Below are 14,431 nucleotides of genomic sequence, written 5' to 3'. Positions count from 1 at the left end.
CTATCACCCGAACCATTTGGCTTGTACCTGTCTCTCCATTCCTTGCTGGAAACTAGATTCCAGCCGTTCGATCGTGATCGGACGGACGCTATCTCGGATCAAGTTGCCAACCACGAGCTTCCACGAACCGGAACGCGGCCCGAGGAAACGACGCCGAGGGGGAGGCCCTCTACGGTAATTTCACTGTAACTCACGCGCCGTGCACGTGCTATATAAGGGTTTCGTTGCCGGAGGGTAGAAATCCCTCGTCGCCCCTGACCCGAGAGCAGAGCGCTCTCCCTGTTTCACCGAAATCTCGCCTTCGCCACCCCGCTCCACTCTTCTCCCTCCTCTCGCTGATGATCTCCGGTCTCCAATGGCAGACTCCTGAGGTTAGGGTTTCTATTCGACCACTTCTTGATGCTTTTTTTTGCCGTCTTCGTTCATTTTTCGATTCGAGACCGGCAAAAAGATCTTTTGATCATCGCAACGGACAAAAGCCGTTGGATTTTATAGTTTTGTAGGGATCGCTGTTTGGTGGGCTACCTCCTGATCGAGGGTTGGTTTTCTTGTTGCTAGGGTTTGGAAATGCGCCCCCCCTTTTGGGTTTTGGCTGGGTTTTGATTGCTCGCGGTGTGACGGGTAGTGCTACGGGGAGTGCTAGCTCCATAGTGGAGGTGGAAGAGCGTTATGGATTCGAAAGGAGATGGCGCAGCGATCACGCCATTGCGGACCAGTGATCGGCTCCGTCAGCGGCCTAAGTATTTTGGCCGGCCTTATTTGTACTACAAGCCTGTGATAAGGAAGAAGATGAAATCTAAGAAGAGGACTGCTGCTTCCCAGATTGCTAAGAAGTTGCTCCGGCCTAGAAACCGCTCTGTTCAGATGCCTCCTTCGGATGTAAGAGATTATGTTTTTGGTAGTTAAGATCTTTCATATTGGAACGTTACATTTCAAATGGACCTAGTTTCCACTTCAATGTTAATGATTGTTTGTGTGGAATTGCGGATAGAAAGTTTTGGTTTTATGACAAACAAAACCTCAAATATGTAGTGTCACCTGGAAACATGGTTTGTCAAACTTCATGTTTTCCTTCTTTATAGTGGTTTATGTTTGTCCGCATGCAGTGGAAAATGATCATAAATGTTAGTGCAAGCACACATCACACACCTCAAAGGGGTGGTGTATGCTGGGTAATCACACATCATAAATGTCAGGGCAAGCACACATCTCATAGAAATTGGTGCATGCATGAAAATGCTTGCCGTTCACATTTTAGTGCACGATTTGAACTTTCTAACTGACCCTAGAAAAGATGAGACTTTTTCACCACAACCCATCAAAACATAAAATTTTCTTTTGGCTTGACCTTCATTAGGAGGATGATGGTTGACATTCGTGTTACATCTTGAAAAGAAAATGTAGTTGCTTGTACTTGATGTTGAATTGCTATATCTGATTTAGAACATGAGCAGTACATATATAATGATAGAAGACATTACACAAGATTCAGAAAACAAACTTGTAAAATGAACTTTCCCTGTTTGCCAAGACTTCTAAGGCATCTTACAGTAATGGTTTTTGTCAGTCATATGATATAGCCAAATATATACAAACTTTGGCTGTCAAATAATAACTACAAAGTGCCAAAATGCAAGTCCAGCATCTTTAATAAGCAATATTGCAATAGAAGGCCTCTTTGGGAATGAAACAATTTTTATTTATTGAAGTCATGGTTCCTTTGGGAACATCCATACTGTCTATAATTTCTTTGTTGCTGATTCTTTTAAACCAACTTTTGTAACGAGCAACAGGATGATATGTGATAAATGGTCATTATTTTCATGCTTTTCATGTGTAGTTACCAGCTTTTTCTCGGTAACCAATTAAGAACCTAAGAGTGAAACAGAGACCCTATGCAGTTAAAACTCTTGATTTGCTAAAATTTGTGATCTGTTTTAAATACACTGTCAACTTACCGGCAATAACAAGATTGTTCTTTTGGTACACTTCTTAATTTCTCTGCCTTGTGGATTTTCTGGATGCACAGGTTATTACTTTTAACTTAGATTTGCGTAATTGAGGCCAACTTTGTTCGAGTACTTGATGTTTGTTTGAACCTGAGTTCATCTTTCTTTTTGTTGTCTGCATCATAATGCTTGAAATTCTGCTTGCTTCTAGGTTTCGCTATTCTGTTTTCTTAGAGCAGGTGCAGTACATGTCCTGTCTCTCTTAGTGTATGGATAAATTATGTTCTAGTTGAACTGTTCATCTTCCATCTCTTTTCTCAAAGCATGTGCGGTATGGTTCTGCCTCTCTTTAGTTGATAGATATATTCTAGTTTTAATCTTCCTTTCTGGGTAAGCATGGTAGTAGAATGCTGTCTTCGCAAATGGTTCAGTTTTTTGTGCTATGGTGATTGATTTATTTTGTGAATCATTGGGGTTGCCTTTTTTCTTGTGGTTCTTGCTCCTCCAGGTTCAAGGATTTAATTGCTGTAGCTACAATATTAAGTTCTTTAGCTTGAGTCCCTTGAATCATTAATCCTTGATGTTTGGTGGTTATATTTATTGTTATGTCAAACCACAAAAGAGGGAAAAATTTATTGAAATGATTCCCAGAAAATTTTAGATATGTTTTGTGCAGCAGTCTGCTTGCTTTTAACATTAGGTCATACGTATTCTGCTTATGATGGTATTCTTAACACAACACCTTCTCTTTGTTTGATCAAGCATATTTCTGGTTCTCTGTCTGCTTATTCTTTGTGTAGTCTGTTGCAACAAACTTACGCCGCTCTACGAGAAAAAGAAAGATGTCAATAAACCTGGAAGACTATGAGACAGACACTTCAGGAACAGAAGATGATGATTTAATGGTATGTTTATAACCTTTACTTGTATGCGTAATCTTTACACAACTCAGTGATTAGCATGGTGCCACAGGAGTTTAAACTGTGTAATTCTTGTTTTTTATGATTTATTTTGTATTTTGATGCTAGTTCTTTTTCAGACTCCCAGGTATCGTTCTTCAAGAAACAAGGCAGAGAACAATGTTAGCCATGATGAAGTATTGGGTCCGAGGAATAAAAAGATCACAAATACTAATTCCCTTCCACGCCGTGAGGGTTTACGTCCTAGAAGATTGTTGAGTGGGGGAAGAGCACAACTATATCAAGAATCAGAAGAAGACCAGGAGAGCTCTGAAGAGCAGGCTGCCCAAGATGAGACTGAAAATGGTAATGATGCAGAGGAGGATATTGGAAATGAAGAGGATGGTGATGGGGGAGATGAAGTAGCAGAAGATGGGGATGATGAAGATGGTGAAGAAGAGCAAGAAGGAAGGAGACGATATGACTTACGGAACCGTGCTGAGGTTCGTAGACTATCAAGTGAAAAGGATGGACAACAGAGACCCCGATCCCCTCGTAGAGTACTTCATCATGGAATGGGCTCCAAAAGCAATAGATATCTAAGAAGAGGTGGATCTCGGGTACATAGACGACATCGTTTGTCATTACCCGATGATTCTGATGACTCTCTTCTAGTGGATGAAATGGATCAAGGTCCCTCTATTCCTTGGACACGAAATGGAAGTAGAAGTGGGACACCGTGGCTCTTAGGTGGTCTAGACATGCATGGTGCAACAGCATGGGGACTAAATGTTGCTGCATCTGGATGGGGTTTTCAGGGTGACAATATTGCTTCTCTAACTACAGGTGTTCAAACCGCCGGGCCAAGTTCAAAGGGAGGGGCAGACATTCAGCCATTGCAAGTTGATGAAAGTGTGAGCTTTGAAGATATAGGAGGTCTATCAGAGTATATTGATGCATTAAAGGAAATGGTATTCTTTCCCTTACTGTATCCTGATTTCTTTGCCAAATATCACATAACTCCTCCAAGAGGAGTGTTGCTTTGTGGTCCTCCTGGCACTGGGAAAACATTAATAGCTAGGGCATTAGCATGTGCTGCTTCAAAGGCTGGTCAGAAGGTTAGCTTTTACATGCGTAAGGGAGCTGATGTTCTCAGTAAATGGGTTGGAGAGGCTGAAAGACAGTTAAAACTGCTTTTTGAAGAAGCTCAAAGAAATCAGCCATCAATTATCTTCTTTGATGAGATAGATGGCCTTGCGCCAGTTAGATCTAGCAAACAAGAGCAGATTCACAATTCTATTGTTTCAACATTACTTGCTTTGATGGATGGACTTGATTCTCGTGGACAGGTGGTCCTGATAGGTGCAACCAATAGAATTGATGCCATTGACGGGGCTTTGCGTCGCCCTGGGCGTTTTGACCGGGAGTTTGTTTTTCCTTTACCTGGTTATGAGGCACGTGCTGAAATATTGAACATTCATACACGCAAATGGAAGGAACCTCCATCAAAAGAACTAAAGATGGAACTTGCAGCTAATTGTGTGGGATATTGTGGAGCGGATCTGAAATCTCTATGCACAGAAGCTGCCATCCGTGCTTTTCGTGAGAAGTACCCTCAGGTGTATACTAGCGATGACAAGTTTGTCATTGATGTTGATTCGATTAGGGTCGAGAAACATCACTTCTTAGAGGCCATGTCTACGATTACTCCTGCTGCTCATAGGGGATCTATTGTGCACTCCAGGCCTCTGTCTTCAGTTGTTGCTCCATGTTTGCAGAGACATCTGCAGAAAATAATGGAACACATATCCGATATTTTTCCTTGCCTTTCAGCTGTAGATGTCAGCAGGCTGTCTGTTCTTTCGTATAGCTCTGCACTTCCTCTTGTTTATAGGCCTCGCCTTCTGATATATGGAGATGAAAATGCTGGATTGGTATGAATCTTATAATTTTCTAATATTTTGACAGTTATGTTTTGATGGGTGCTGTGGTTAAAGCTTTTTTAGCTCGACAGGACCATGTTGGGCCTGCTGTCCTTCATGAATTGGAGAAGTTTCCTGTTCACTCGCTTGGGCTTCCATCTCTTCTATCTGATCCTAGTGCAAAGACACCAGAAGAGGCTTTGGTGCATATATTTGGTGAAGCAAGAAGAACTACTCCTTCTATACTCTACCTACCTCAGTTCCATATTTGGTGGGAGACAGTGAGTGCACAAATTAATAATATAGTTTTGCAAGATGAATTTTTGCTGATTTGCTGAATAGGATTAAGATGCATAACCATGTAACTTGTTCACTTCTACAGGCACATGAACAGCTTAAGGCTGTTTTGATGTCTCTCTTGGAGGAATTGCCTTCCAATCTTCCAATTTTACTTGTAGGAACATCGTCAGTGTCCTTGAGCAAAATGGATGAAGACTCTACTTCCATCTTTGCTCTCCGTAATGTGTATGCTTCCTCATCCTTAGAATAAACCTTTTCTTTTCTACTTATTTTGTGCATTAGTAAGACTTCAGCTGAAATGGTTGGCGTACTCGGATCCTCAAGTATAGAGAGTAAAAACAGAAGGCCTAATGTCTCCATGTCTTCTTTTACCAATAAAATGCAAAGTTGTTGCACTACCTTGCCCATTGATGATTTCAAGCAAGAATAGCAACAGTCAGCTACTTTGGTTTTTCAGCAGGAATATCATGAAATAGAGAAAGAGTTGCTAATAACTGACTAACGTTAAAATAATTGAAGCATTTTAATTTTCTGTCTATTTTAAATTGTCTGTGGTTCATCAACAAGATACAAGCAGCCAAGTTGCCAACAACTTTTACTGGAAGACAATCGGGGAGTTTCCCTATGGAAAGCAAATGAATTTAGGGAAAATTAACAATATTTTGTAGTGCTTGGATAACTCGATATATTAACAACTAAGCATCACCATATTTTGTGGTGCTACATTCACCTTCTAAAAGGAAGTGATTGACAATTTCTTCTGGGATGTGATGGAATTCACTTGCATGATCTGAAGTATAGCCAGTGATTTAAATAGGCGCTCGGGCGAGGTGAGGTGAGGCCCGAGCGCCTCGTGTGTGGACCAGGTGGCATGCTTCAGTGAGGCGTCGCCTGGGCGCTTGCTCGAACCTACGTGTCGGGTGCTTTGAGCGAGCACCTGGTTTAAATAAGCGAACCGAACCAGACTTTTAAGTTTGGTTCGATTCAATAACGCAGTTTCTTACCTCACCCTTCATGCCTGCGCGACCTCAAGCCAACCCTAGCAATGCTTCTGCCTCCACCCTTGATGCTTTCTGTCGCTGCCTCCGCCGCAAACGTAGTGGACCAAGCCTTCCTCTGTCGTCGATGAACGAGTCTGACGACCTAGCAAGAGGCCATAGCTTCCTTCCATTGTTGCTCCGTGTGCAGTTCCTTCCACTATCGATGGAGAGGACTGCAGGTTCCTTCGCCATTGACGGACGCCCTCTGGAGCTTCCGCCGCTGCTGCTGCTGCGGTCTGCATCTTCTGTCGTTGCCGCCGCTGCTGTTTGCAGCTTCCGCCGCTGTCGCTGCTGTCGTCCACAACTTCCGTCGCTACCGCTGCTGCTGTCCGCAGTTTCCATCATTGTTGCTGTTGCTGTCCGCATCTTCCATCGCCGCCGCCGCCACCGCTGTCCGCAGCTTCCGCTGTTGCCGTTCGCTGCGCTGCCATAGCTGTCATAAAGTAATCCTCCGCCGTTGCTACTGCCAGCTTCTCATTGTAACCTTCTCATCGCTGTCGTTGCCACTTTCCGTTGGTTTCTACGGTCAATGACCCTTTTATCCCCCCATGTTATTGTTAACAGTTGTTTTCTCCCCCTTTAACTATAATATACCGTTAATAGTATATATTTAATTTAATATCATATTTTTATTTAAATAATTATATTTTTTAATTATATTATATTTTTTATATTTTAATATTTCAGAGCGCCTCGGCCATCTTAGGACCTTGGCACCTTTTGATGCCTAACGCTTTTTAAATCATTGAGTATAACATATTAATGTAGATGAAATGCCTTATAATATGTTTGAGATAAATATTGTGAAACTATATATGAAATATCTGGATACATTTTTCCAGTATTTATGGCCTTTGGTGACCTTGTTTTGCTCTAGACACTAATGGTAAGATGGCAAATTCTTGTCTTATTGATTGTTGCCTGAAGTATATTCATTGAATGAAGAATTTTTAACTTGTTGAGGCCTGGTTGATTCTTTTTTTTTTTCCAACATTTTAAATATTGTCAAGATCTTGAGGGTCTCATTAACTGTATATGGTGTTTGGTTCAATTGGATCATGGATTAGTTTGAGGATCTTGAGAATCTTCTTGATCTAAAAGATTTAAAGTTCCAGAGTATTATAAACAGAGACATGCCATTTAATGATTAGATGACTGTAGAATGAAAAATGTTCATGTAAGCCATAATTTTTTCAACCAGTTAGTTCCTTATATGTTCATACAGGTAGCAGTGTTTGGTAGGTGTGGTGCAATTGAGGTTCTTTTTTCTTCCTTCTGTCTATGTAGGGAGGAGATGCCAGTCTTGTTTGTGGTTGTTAGTTGTGAAGCCGTAAGGTGACAATGGTTGTCCTGGAGGCAACATAACTGGGAGGTTGGTCACAGCAATGGGTGACATAAAGGGAAAATGTGGGCAATTTTCTGGTTAGGGAAAAATGGTTGTCAAGTTTTAGCTATTGATGACATCATGACATGAGGGGTTTTGTATGTTACTGGCACTATAAGATTGTTATGCTCCCTATAATATTGGTCCAAGCATATGCAAAATAGTTAGCAGCTGCACAACAGCAGTTGACGATGAAAAAATCATACTTTTCTTGACCAGCAAAAACAATTCATTTTGCTTCATGAGATGATGAACCCCCAATCCTTAATAGTTAGAAATTAAATTATCCAAACTTTTCCAAGATAAAAGAATTTTGAAATTAAATAAATTTGCTTTATTTTGCTGGCCTCTTTATGTTGCTTAATGTTTGCTTTGAATTATCTAAATTAGGATTTCTGGCTATTAACTCAATTGAATATAGAGTCTTGATATTTTGTTAACACCCAACTAAAAAGAAATTTTGCCATCTCTTCATACACTGCTAGATCACCTTTAGTCTACATAAAACTTTTTTGGAGCTAGTTTGATTGATTTTGCTTCACAATGAAATAATGAATTGCAGTTTGTATTAGTTTACCTTCTCGAAAGAACAGCAGAAAGTTGGAAGTTTGATTAGTTCCTGGTTTACATTTCTTATTAACAGTGTTTGGATTGGGTAAACAACAGTAAAATTTGAAAAAAATATTGAAAAAAATGAAGTTTTAGTGGAATCATCCTGTATTTCCTGTCTCGTGAAAACTGCCATGACTTCCAAAACTGGGGCTCTGAGTGAATTTCAGATCTGGAGCAGTTGATCCCAATCTGGCTAAAAACACAACATCTTTCAAACATGTCTAAAAACCTATCTGAAGCTTCTTGACTTTGTTTTAGTTATTTTGTTTGTACACTGATCTTAAATAAATAAGTTACTGTCTGGAGACACTCTTTTTATTTGCTCATAATCACATAAGAAAATAAATAGGCAGAGATAAATTATAAGTGAAATATGGCAATCCTTAATGATTGATTTTTCTTTTATTATTCTTAATTCTATTTTGTTTCATTGGATTCAATGTATTTAACTAAAATTTTTTTTGCTCAATTGCAGAGTTTATCCTATGAATGTGGATGTTGTTATTTGTGCAAACAGGACTCATTGAATTAAAAATGGATTTTAACATGATGCAATATGTTATCGGAACAAAATCTGAGGACTTTTTCCTGAGATTGTGCATATGTTCCTTGTCCAGAAAAAAAAAATCTGTGTGGATTTGTCAACTAATTGAGAAGTTTCTTTTATTAGGTATCAAGTGGATAAACCGACTGCAGATGACAGGTCACAATTTTTGGGGAAACTGGTCGAAGCTGTCTTATCTATGCAAGTTGATGAGTCAACGAATAAATTGGAAGAAATGACATCTCTTCCTGAACTCCCCAAGGCCCCAAAGGAAGTTAGTGGTCCAAAAGCTTCAGAACTCAAGGCAAAAGCAGAGGCTGAGCAACATGCCCTTCGTCGGCTGCGGATGTGTCTCCGGGATGTTTGCAATAGGTTTGTCTCTTAATTTCCTATTATGAAGTACTTGGTAATTTTTGTCTTTGGGACAAGCATTGCACTATCATGGAAAAAGAACTATAGAGTGATTTTGACATTTTTAAGCTGCAGGGTACACTAAAACCATTTAATAATTTCACAAAACAGGTACATGGTTTACTAAGCCTGATCAGGTGCCTAGGCACGTGGGAATGGTCTAATAACCAGCACCACTGCATGTTGTATCCAATTTCCATCAATACTTTAAATTAGTTACATAACCTGATGAAATGCTGTGCATATCGGATATAATAGACAAGGATTTAGTTACTGCTATTTTTGGTCCATAATTTTTCACTTTACATCAAGTTATATAATGCAAGGAATGACCTGTGTCTGGGAACTATTAGGCAAAGGCTTAATTATTGCTGTTCAGTGGCATGTAGTCATTGACCATGATGTGGCCTCATACCATGTTGATGCCAATCCCATGCAAGTAACCAGCCCACTGTTAATAAATGAGCATGAGCTGGATACAGCTTCATTCTTATTGCAGGCATATTACTGGCATTGCATGACTTTTTACATGGCCTTGCATTAATGAAATCGTTATGTGCCTGCAGGCTTCTCTATGATAAGCGATTCAGTGTGTTTCATTATCCAGTCTTGGATGAGGATGCACCTGACTATCGTTCTATCATTCATAATCCCATGGATGTGGCCACTTTGTTACAGCATGTTGATTGTGGGCAATATCTCACTCTTGCAGCATTCTTACGAGATATTGACCTTATTGTGGCTAATGCTAAGGTATCCACTTTTAGAATGTATTTTTTTTCCTTTATTAACTTGATTTTTTATTCCACTTAGTATATTATCTGGATTTGAAATTCAGAAAGAATGATATCTGATTCTGAACTTTCCCATGGGATATCTACTTGCATTAATGTTTTCCACGTTTCCAATTGTGAATGAGTTAGGAGCTTGATAAATTTGCATTCAGTTTTGATGCTTACTATTTGTATAGGCATATAATGGAGATGACTACAATGGAGCCAGAATTGTTAGCAGAGCTTATGAGCTTCGAGATGTGGTATTTTGCTATTATTCGTATTAATTGTGCTAAGCAATCAGATATCTCATTGATATTGTTAATTTTCTTGCTAAATTATTCTTCTCCTGTTTAGGTGCAAGGTATGTTGTCACAGATGGACCCAGCTCTAGTCTCATTTTGTGACAAAATTGCAGTGCAAGGTGGTCCGCTGCACTTGGCAGATGACATGGAAGAGTTGAATATTCCAGCAGCACCTGTTGTTCAACTTGCTTCTGTTACTAGAACAAGTGCCCGACTTCGGAACGTTCAGCCAGATGTAAATCTGGCACAAAGTTATGAAGCATTGAGGCGGCCAAAGAAAAATGCCGACCACGACCCAGGTATCTGGATCGTGTTATTTGTTCTTGATGAATTAGAACTATATCCTCTAGAAAATGATTATTATTTTATTGATTTCTTGTTCCATTGTGCTTGTATTTCATACTTGGATGAGAAAGTTTACTTGAAAGAAACTTGATTACATTCCTCTAAGTGTTAAAATGCTTTATTAGTGGAAAATAATATATCGTTGGCATTTCTTGCACCATGTAGTTCTGAGGATCGAGGAGGTTATATGGGGTTGAAGCTTTGGTCTAAACAAAAGGGTTCTGGCATTTAAGATCAGAATCGTTGGGGGGGGGGGGGGTGATGAGGGATTCGTCACTTATGTTTTACGGAGCTGAAAATTTGTTAATTTTCTGTTCTCTTCTCAATCTATGTTGAGCTCATATATGCTTGAATTTCTCAAGGTCTCTTTCATTGTCAACATATCAAGCCTGGGCATCATGTTGGTTGGACTAGATTAAGGCCAGTGATTTAAAAAGCGCTAGGCGCCAAGGTCCACAAACGCCCGAGGCGCTAGGCGCTCGCCCGAGCGAAGCGAGGCGCTAAAATATAAAAATATATAATATAATTAATAATTTCAAATAAATAAAAATTAACAACATTAAAATCAAAATAATATATTATTAATCTATTAACAAAAAATTAATCATCGAGGAAGCAGCGGCGAGCGGCGGCAGCAACAGCGTCGAGCGGCGGCAACAGCAGCGGTGAGCGACGGCAGCGACAGCGGGAAAGGGAAAGGGAGCGGAAGGCACGAGCAGCGAGAGGGCTCGCGGGAGGCGCGAGCAGCGGGAGGGCTCGAGGGAGGCGCGAGCAGCGGGAAGGCTTGCGGGAGGGCTCGCAGGAGGCGCGAGCAGCGAGAGGGCTCGCGGGAGGCGCGAGCAGCGAGAGGGCTCGCGGGAGGCGCGAGCAGCGGGAGGGCTCGAGAGAGGCGCGAGCAACGGGAAGGCTCGCGGGAGGCGCGAGCAGCGGGAGGGCTCGCGGGAGGCGCGAGCAGCGACAGCGGCGAGCAGCGGTAGCGAGAGCAGGAGCGACGAGCAGCGAGATCGCGATCGGGATCGGGATCGGCAGCGATAGCGGCGGCAGGTTAGGGTTGGGGGTATATCGGTTTAGTTGGTTCGATTGAACCAACTAACAACCGAACCAGACCTAAAAATCTGGTTCGGTCGCCTGGTTTAACCCAGGCGCTCGCCCGAAGCGCCCGACGCCTGGGCTCGGGCGAGCGCCTAGGCGGCGCCTCTTTGAAGTGAGGCGCCTGGACATGAAGCGAGGCGCTCGGGCCTCGCCTCGCCTCGCCCGAGCGCCTAGGCGAGCGCCCGAGCGCCTATTGAAATCACTGATTAAGGCAGGGCCAATCGACCGCAATATTTATGATCACTAGCTAAACCCAGGTTAGCTGAAGTGAGGATTCGAGTCAAAGGGGTTGGGAGAGGCAGAGGTAGGAGGGCAAAGAGGAGATCAGCTAGAGGTAAACAGAGAGGGTGTGAGCTCTGTAAAGAGATTATAGTGGTTCAGAATTAAGAGAGTAAACTGGGGAGGGAGTTTTGTAAAGAGTGATAGAGTCGGACCAATTCAATTTTCTCACATCTCAAGCTATGAAGAAACAACAAGAAATGACATTGGGAGAATAAATGTTTGACTTCCTGGTTGAGGACTTTAAGTAAGGTTTCTGAGATATTCTCGCACCTCATCCCCGCTTTCTAGTCCTCTCTATTTTTTTCCCTCTATCTCGCTCCACTATTCCACCCTCTTTCCTACTTCCTTTTTTGTTGACCTATCTCCATCTCCTCGCTAGTCCTTTTACCTCTGCACTACTCTTCAACATCGTATATGCTCTCTTCATCATTTCCATGATACCATTATACTATATATTCTATATTATTTAACATTAGTGTGTGACCCATGCCATGTCATGTAGTTGTGGGCCTTAAGTGGGTCAGACTATGTCAACTTGTGGGCCTCCGAACACTCCAGCCTGTGGATCATGCTGGCACAAAGTTTACATCTACCTCTGGGACCCTGCTAAGCATATCAAACAAAGCCAACACAAGCCATTGTACCTCCATTTTCAGGGCCATGCCATGACAGCTTGTGGGCCTTCGACAACACTAGCTAGTTTACCACTACTAATTCCTCTTCTCCTTCACCACCCTACGGGGTTTAGTGCACTTGTTCGTTATAATAGCTTGTTTCATTCATTAACATAACTCTTGTATTGTTTCCAATAAGTTACGAATTTGTGATTGGTTTGGTTTGTAAGATACTTATATGGAAGTCTGCCAATAAGTTCATTATAAATCTTGATCAACTTCCAGTTCTGTACTTATAAGAGTACAGAACCTATTTGCCTTTTGTATTCTTGACAACTGTGTCCTGCTGCTCCCCCCTTGGCGGCAACTGGTATCAATGTTCAGAATGATGAGGAATTTATTTAGCTATATTAAATGTTATTCACTTCTCAAGTTATTCTGCTTCCTTTTAACATAAATGAAGGACGATTGAGCATGAAATTATAGTTCATCGTATGGTATTGACACTGCAATTTGTGCTTCTTGTATTGGCAGGCTCTGGCAGGGATGAAAGAGCTCCTGTCGAAGCTGATTCCACGACGGTCAGTTCTTATCCAGGACTCCAAGATCCTCCCGATACAAATGGTCCATCGGGAGGACCAGAAGACCACTCCAACACTGGACTACCAGAATCATCGGAAGTAGCCTCCAGTCCACCGGCAAATGAAAACATCGTTGATGCAGTGATGACTGATACTGACATCTCCAAGCAAATAGACTCTGTGAAGCAACATTTCATGGAGCGAACTGGGGGTTACGGCGTGCCACAGCTTGAGCGGCTCTATGCCCGAGTAATTAAAGGCGTGATGGCGATCGGAAGTGAACGTAGAGAAGAAGATCGTAGGCTATTGGTTTTAGGGCATCTCTTGAAATTTGTCGAGGATGATGAAATTTTTTGAAGTAATAAGCTCCTTTGTTTTTAGCCCTTGTACATCGAGTTATTCATCAATATTTTTGACCGCTTTTTTTCTTTTACAATATGTTTGAAGTGTGCAGAATGAGCACTGGCTGACCAAATCCCGAAGCAATTTTGACTCTTTATGTGTAGTAGCTCACAGTTTCTCACTTTATTGGATAACAAGTAATGGAGGGTGAATAAATAATATCCACTAATAACGTGGATGACATTTCATCCTTCTTCATCAGCTCAACATCAATTCGGTCCAAGAAATCAACTTAGGTTGACATAACTCAGGGCGACAACATAGCTCGATTCAAGTCAAGTCGATAAGTTCATTCTCAAACTAACCAAAACACTTCTACAACTCAGCCTTTAATTCCATATATTCGAGTCAAGTCGATAAGTTCATGCTCAAACCAACTAACCTTTAATTCCATGTATTCTAATATTCTACTAACTCAACTAATGTGGGATCAATTGTCTTACTACCATTACCATTGTAGAATCACTCCAAAATAAACACATTGCCGCTAAATAAAAAATATTGACGGATGTCTCAAGATAATCTTTTCTTTCTATATTAGCTTGTTTGTCTTGTCACATCACGAAGTGTTATCCTGAAAGTTGATCATACAAACTGGTTAGGACGATTGAAGTAATTGTTTGGAGGCCTGAAGATGTGGTCTAATCGTCTCTAAGGTAATAGTTTTGATCGCAAAGTTAGCACCACTGACTAGATGACAGGTGGTATGGCATAATCACATCGGCAATGACGATTTTGACTGTTGAGATGACTAATCACGGTTAGTGATGTGGCGTGACCACCTCTAGGTTGGCAACTCCGAGCCACTGAGGTAGCTAAATACTATCGAGGTGGCTGATGACATGATTGATGACGTTATAGATAAAATATCACTGACCTTTACGTTTACGAGACCACTTGTGCTCAAGTTTATGTGTCGATGTTGAGGAGGTTAATTTTGTCTCAGTATATCGACAAGTTCATCAGGGATCAAAGG

General features: G+C 41.3%; 1 protein-coding gene across 1 annotated transcript; it reads left to right on the top strand.

Moving 5' to 3' along the window:
* Positions 1-239: 239 nt before the first annotated feature.
* On the top strand, positions 240-13,442 carry LOC103999961 (ATPase family AAA domain-containing protein At1g05910). The gene is made up of 11 exons (XM_009421868.3): positions 240-371; positions 559-879; positions 2,750-2,854; positions 2,989-4,782; positions 4,863-5,051; positions 5,153-5,295; positions 8,777-9,022; positions 9,628-9,814; positions 10,032-10,097; positions 10,192-10,438; positions 13,007-13,442. The coding sequence occupies exons 2-11, from the start codon at positions 670-672 to the stop codon at positions 13,408-13,410; spliced, it is 3,591 nt and encodes a 1,196-aa protein (XP_009420143.2). The 5' UTR covers positions 240-371; positions 559-669; the 3' UTR covers positions 13,411-13,442.
* The last annotated feature ends 989 nt before the right edge of the window (positions 13,443-14,431 follow it).

This window comes from Musa acuminata, chromosome BXJ1-10 (assembly GCF_036884655.1).
Source record: "Musa acuminata AAA Group cultivar baxijiao chromosome BXJ1-10, Cavendish_Baxijiao_AAA, whole genome shotgun sequence".
Taxonomy (NCBI): Eukaryota; Viridiplantae; Streptophyta; class Magnoliopsida; order Zingiberales; family Musaceae; genus Musa; species Musa acuminata.
Note: the sequence above shows the minus strand (reverse complement) of the source record. Positions and strands in the feature narration are given on the sequence as shown.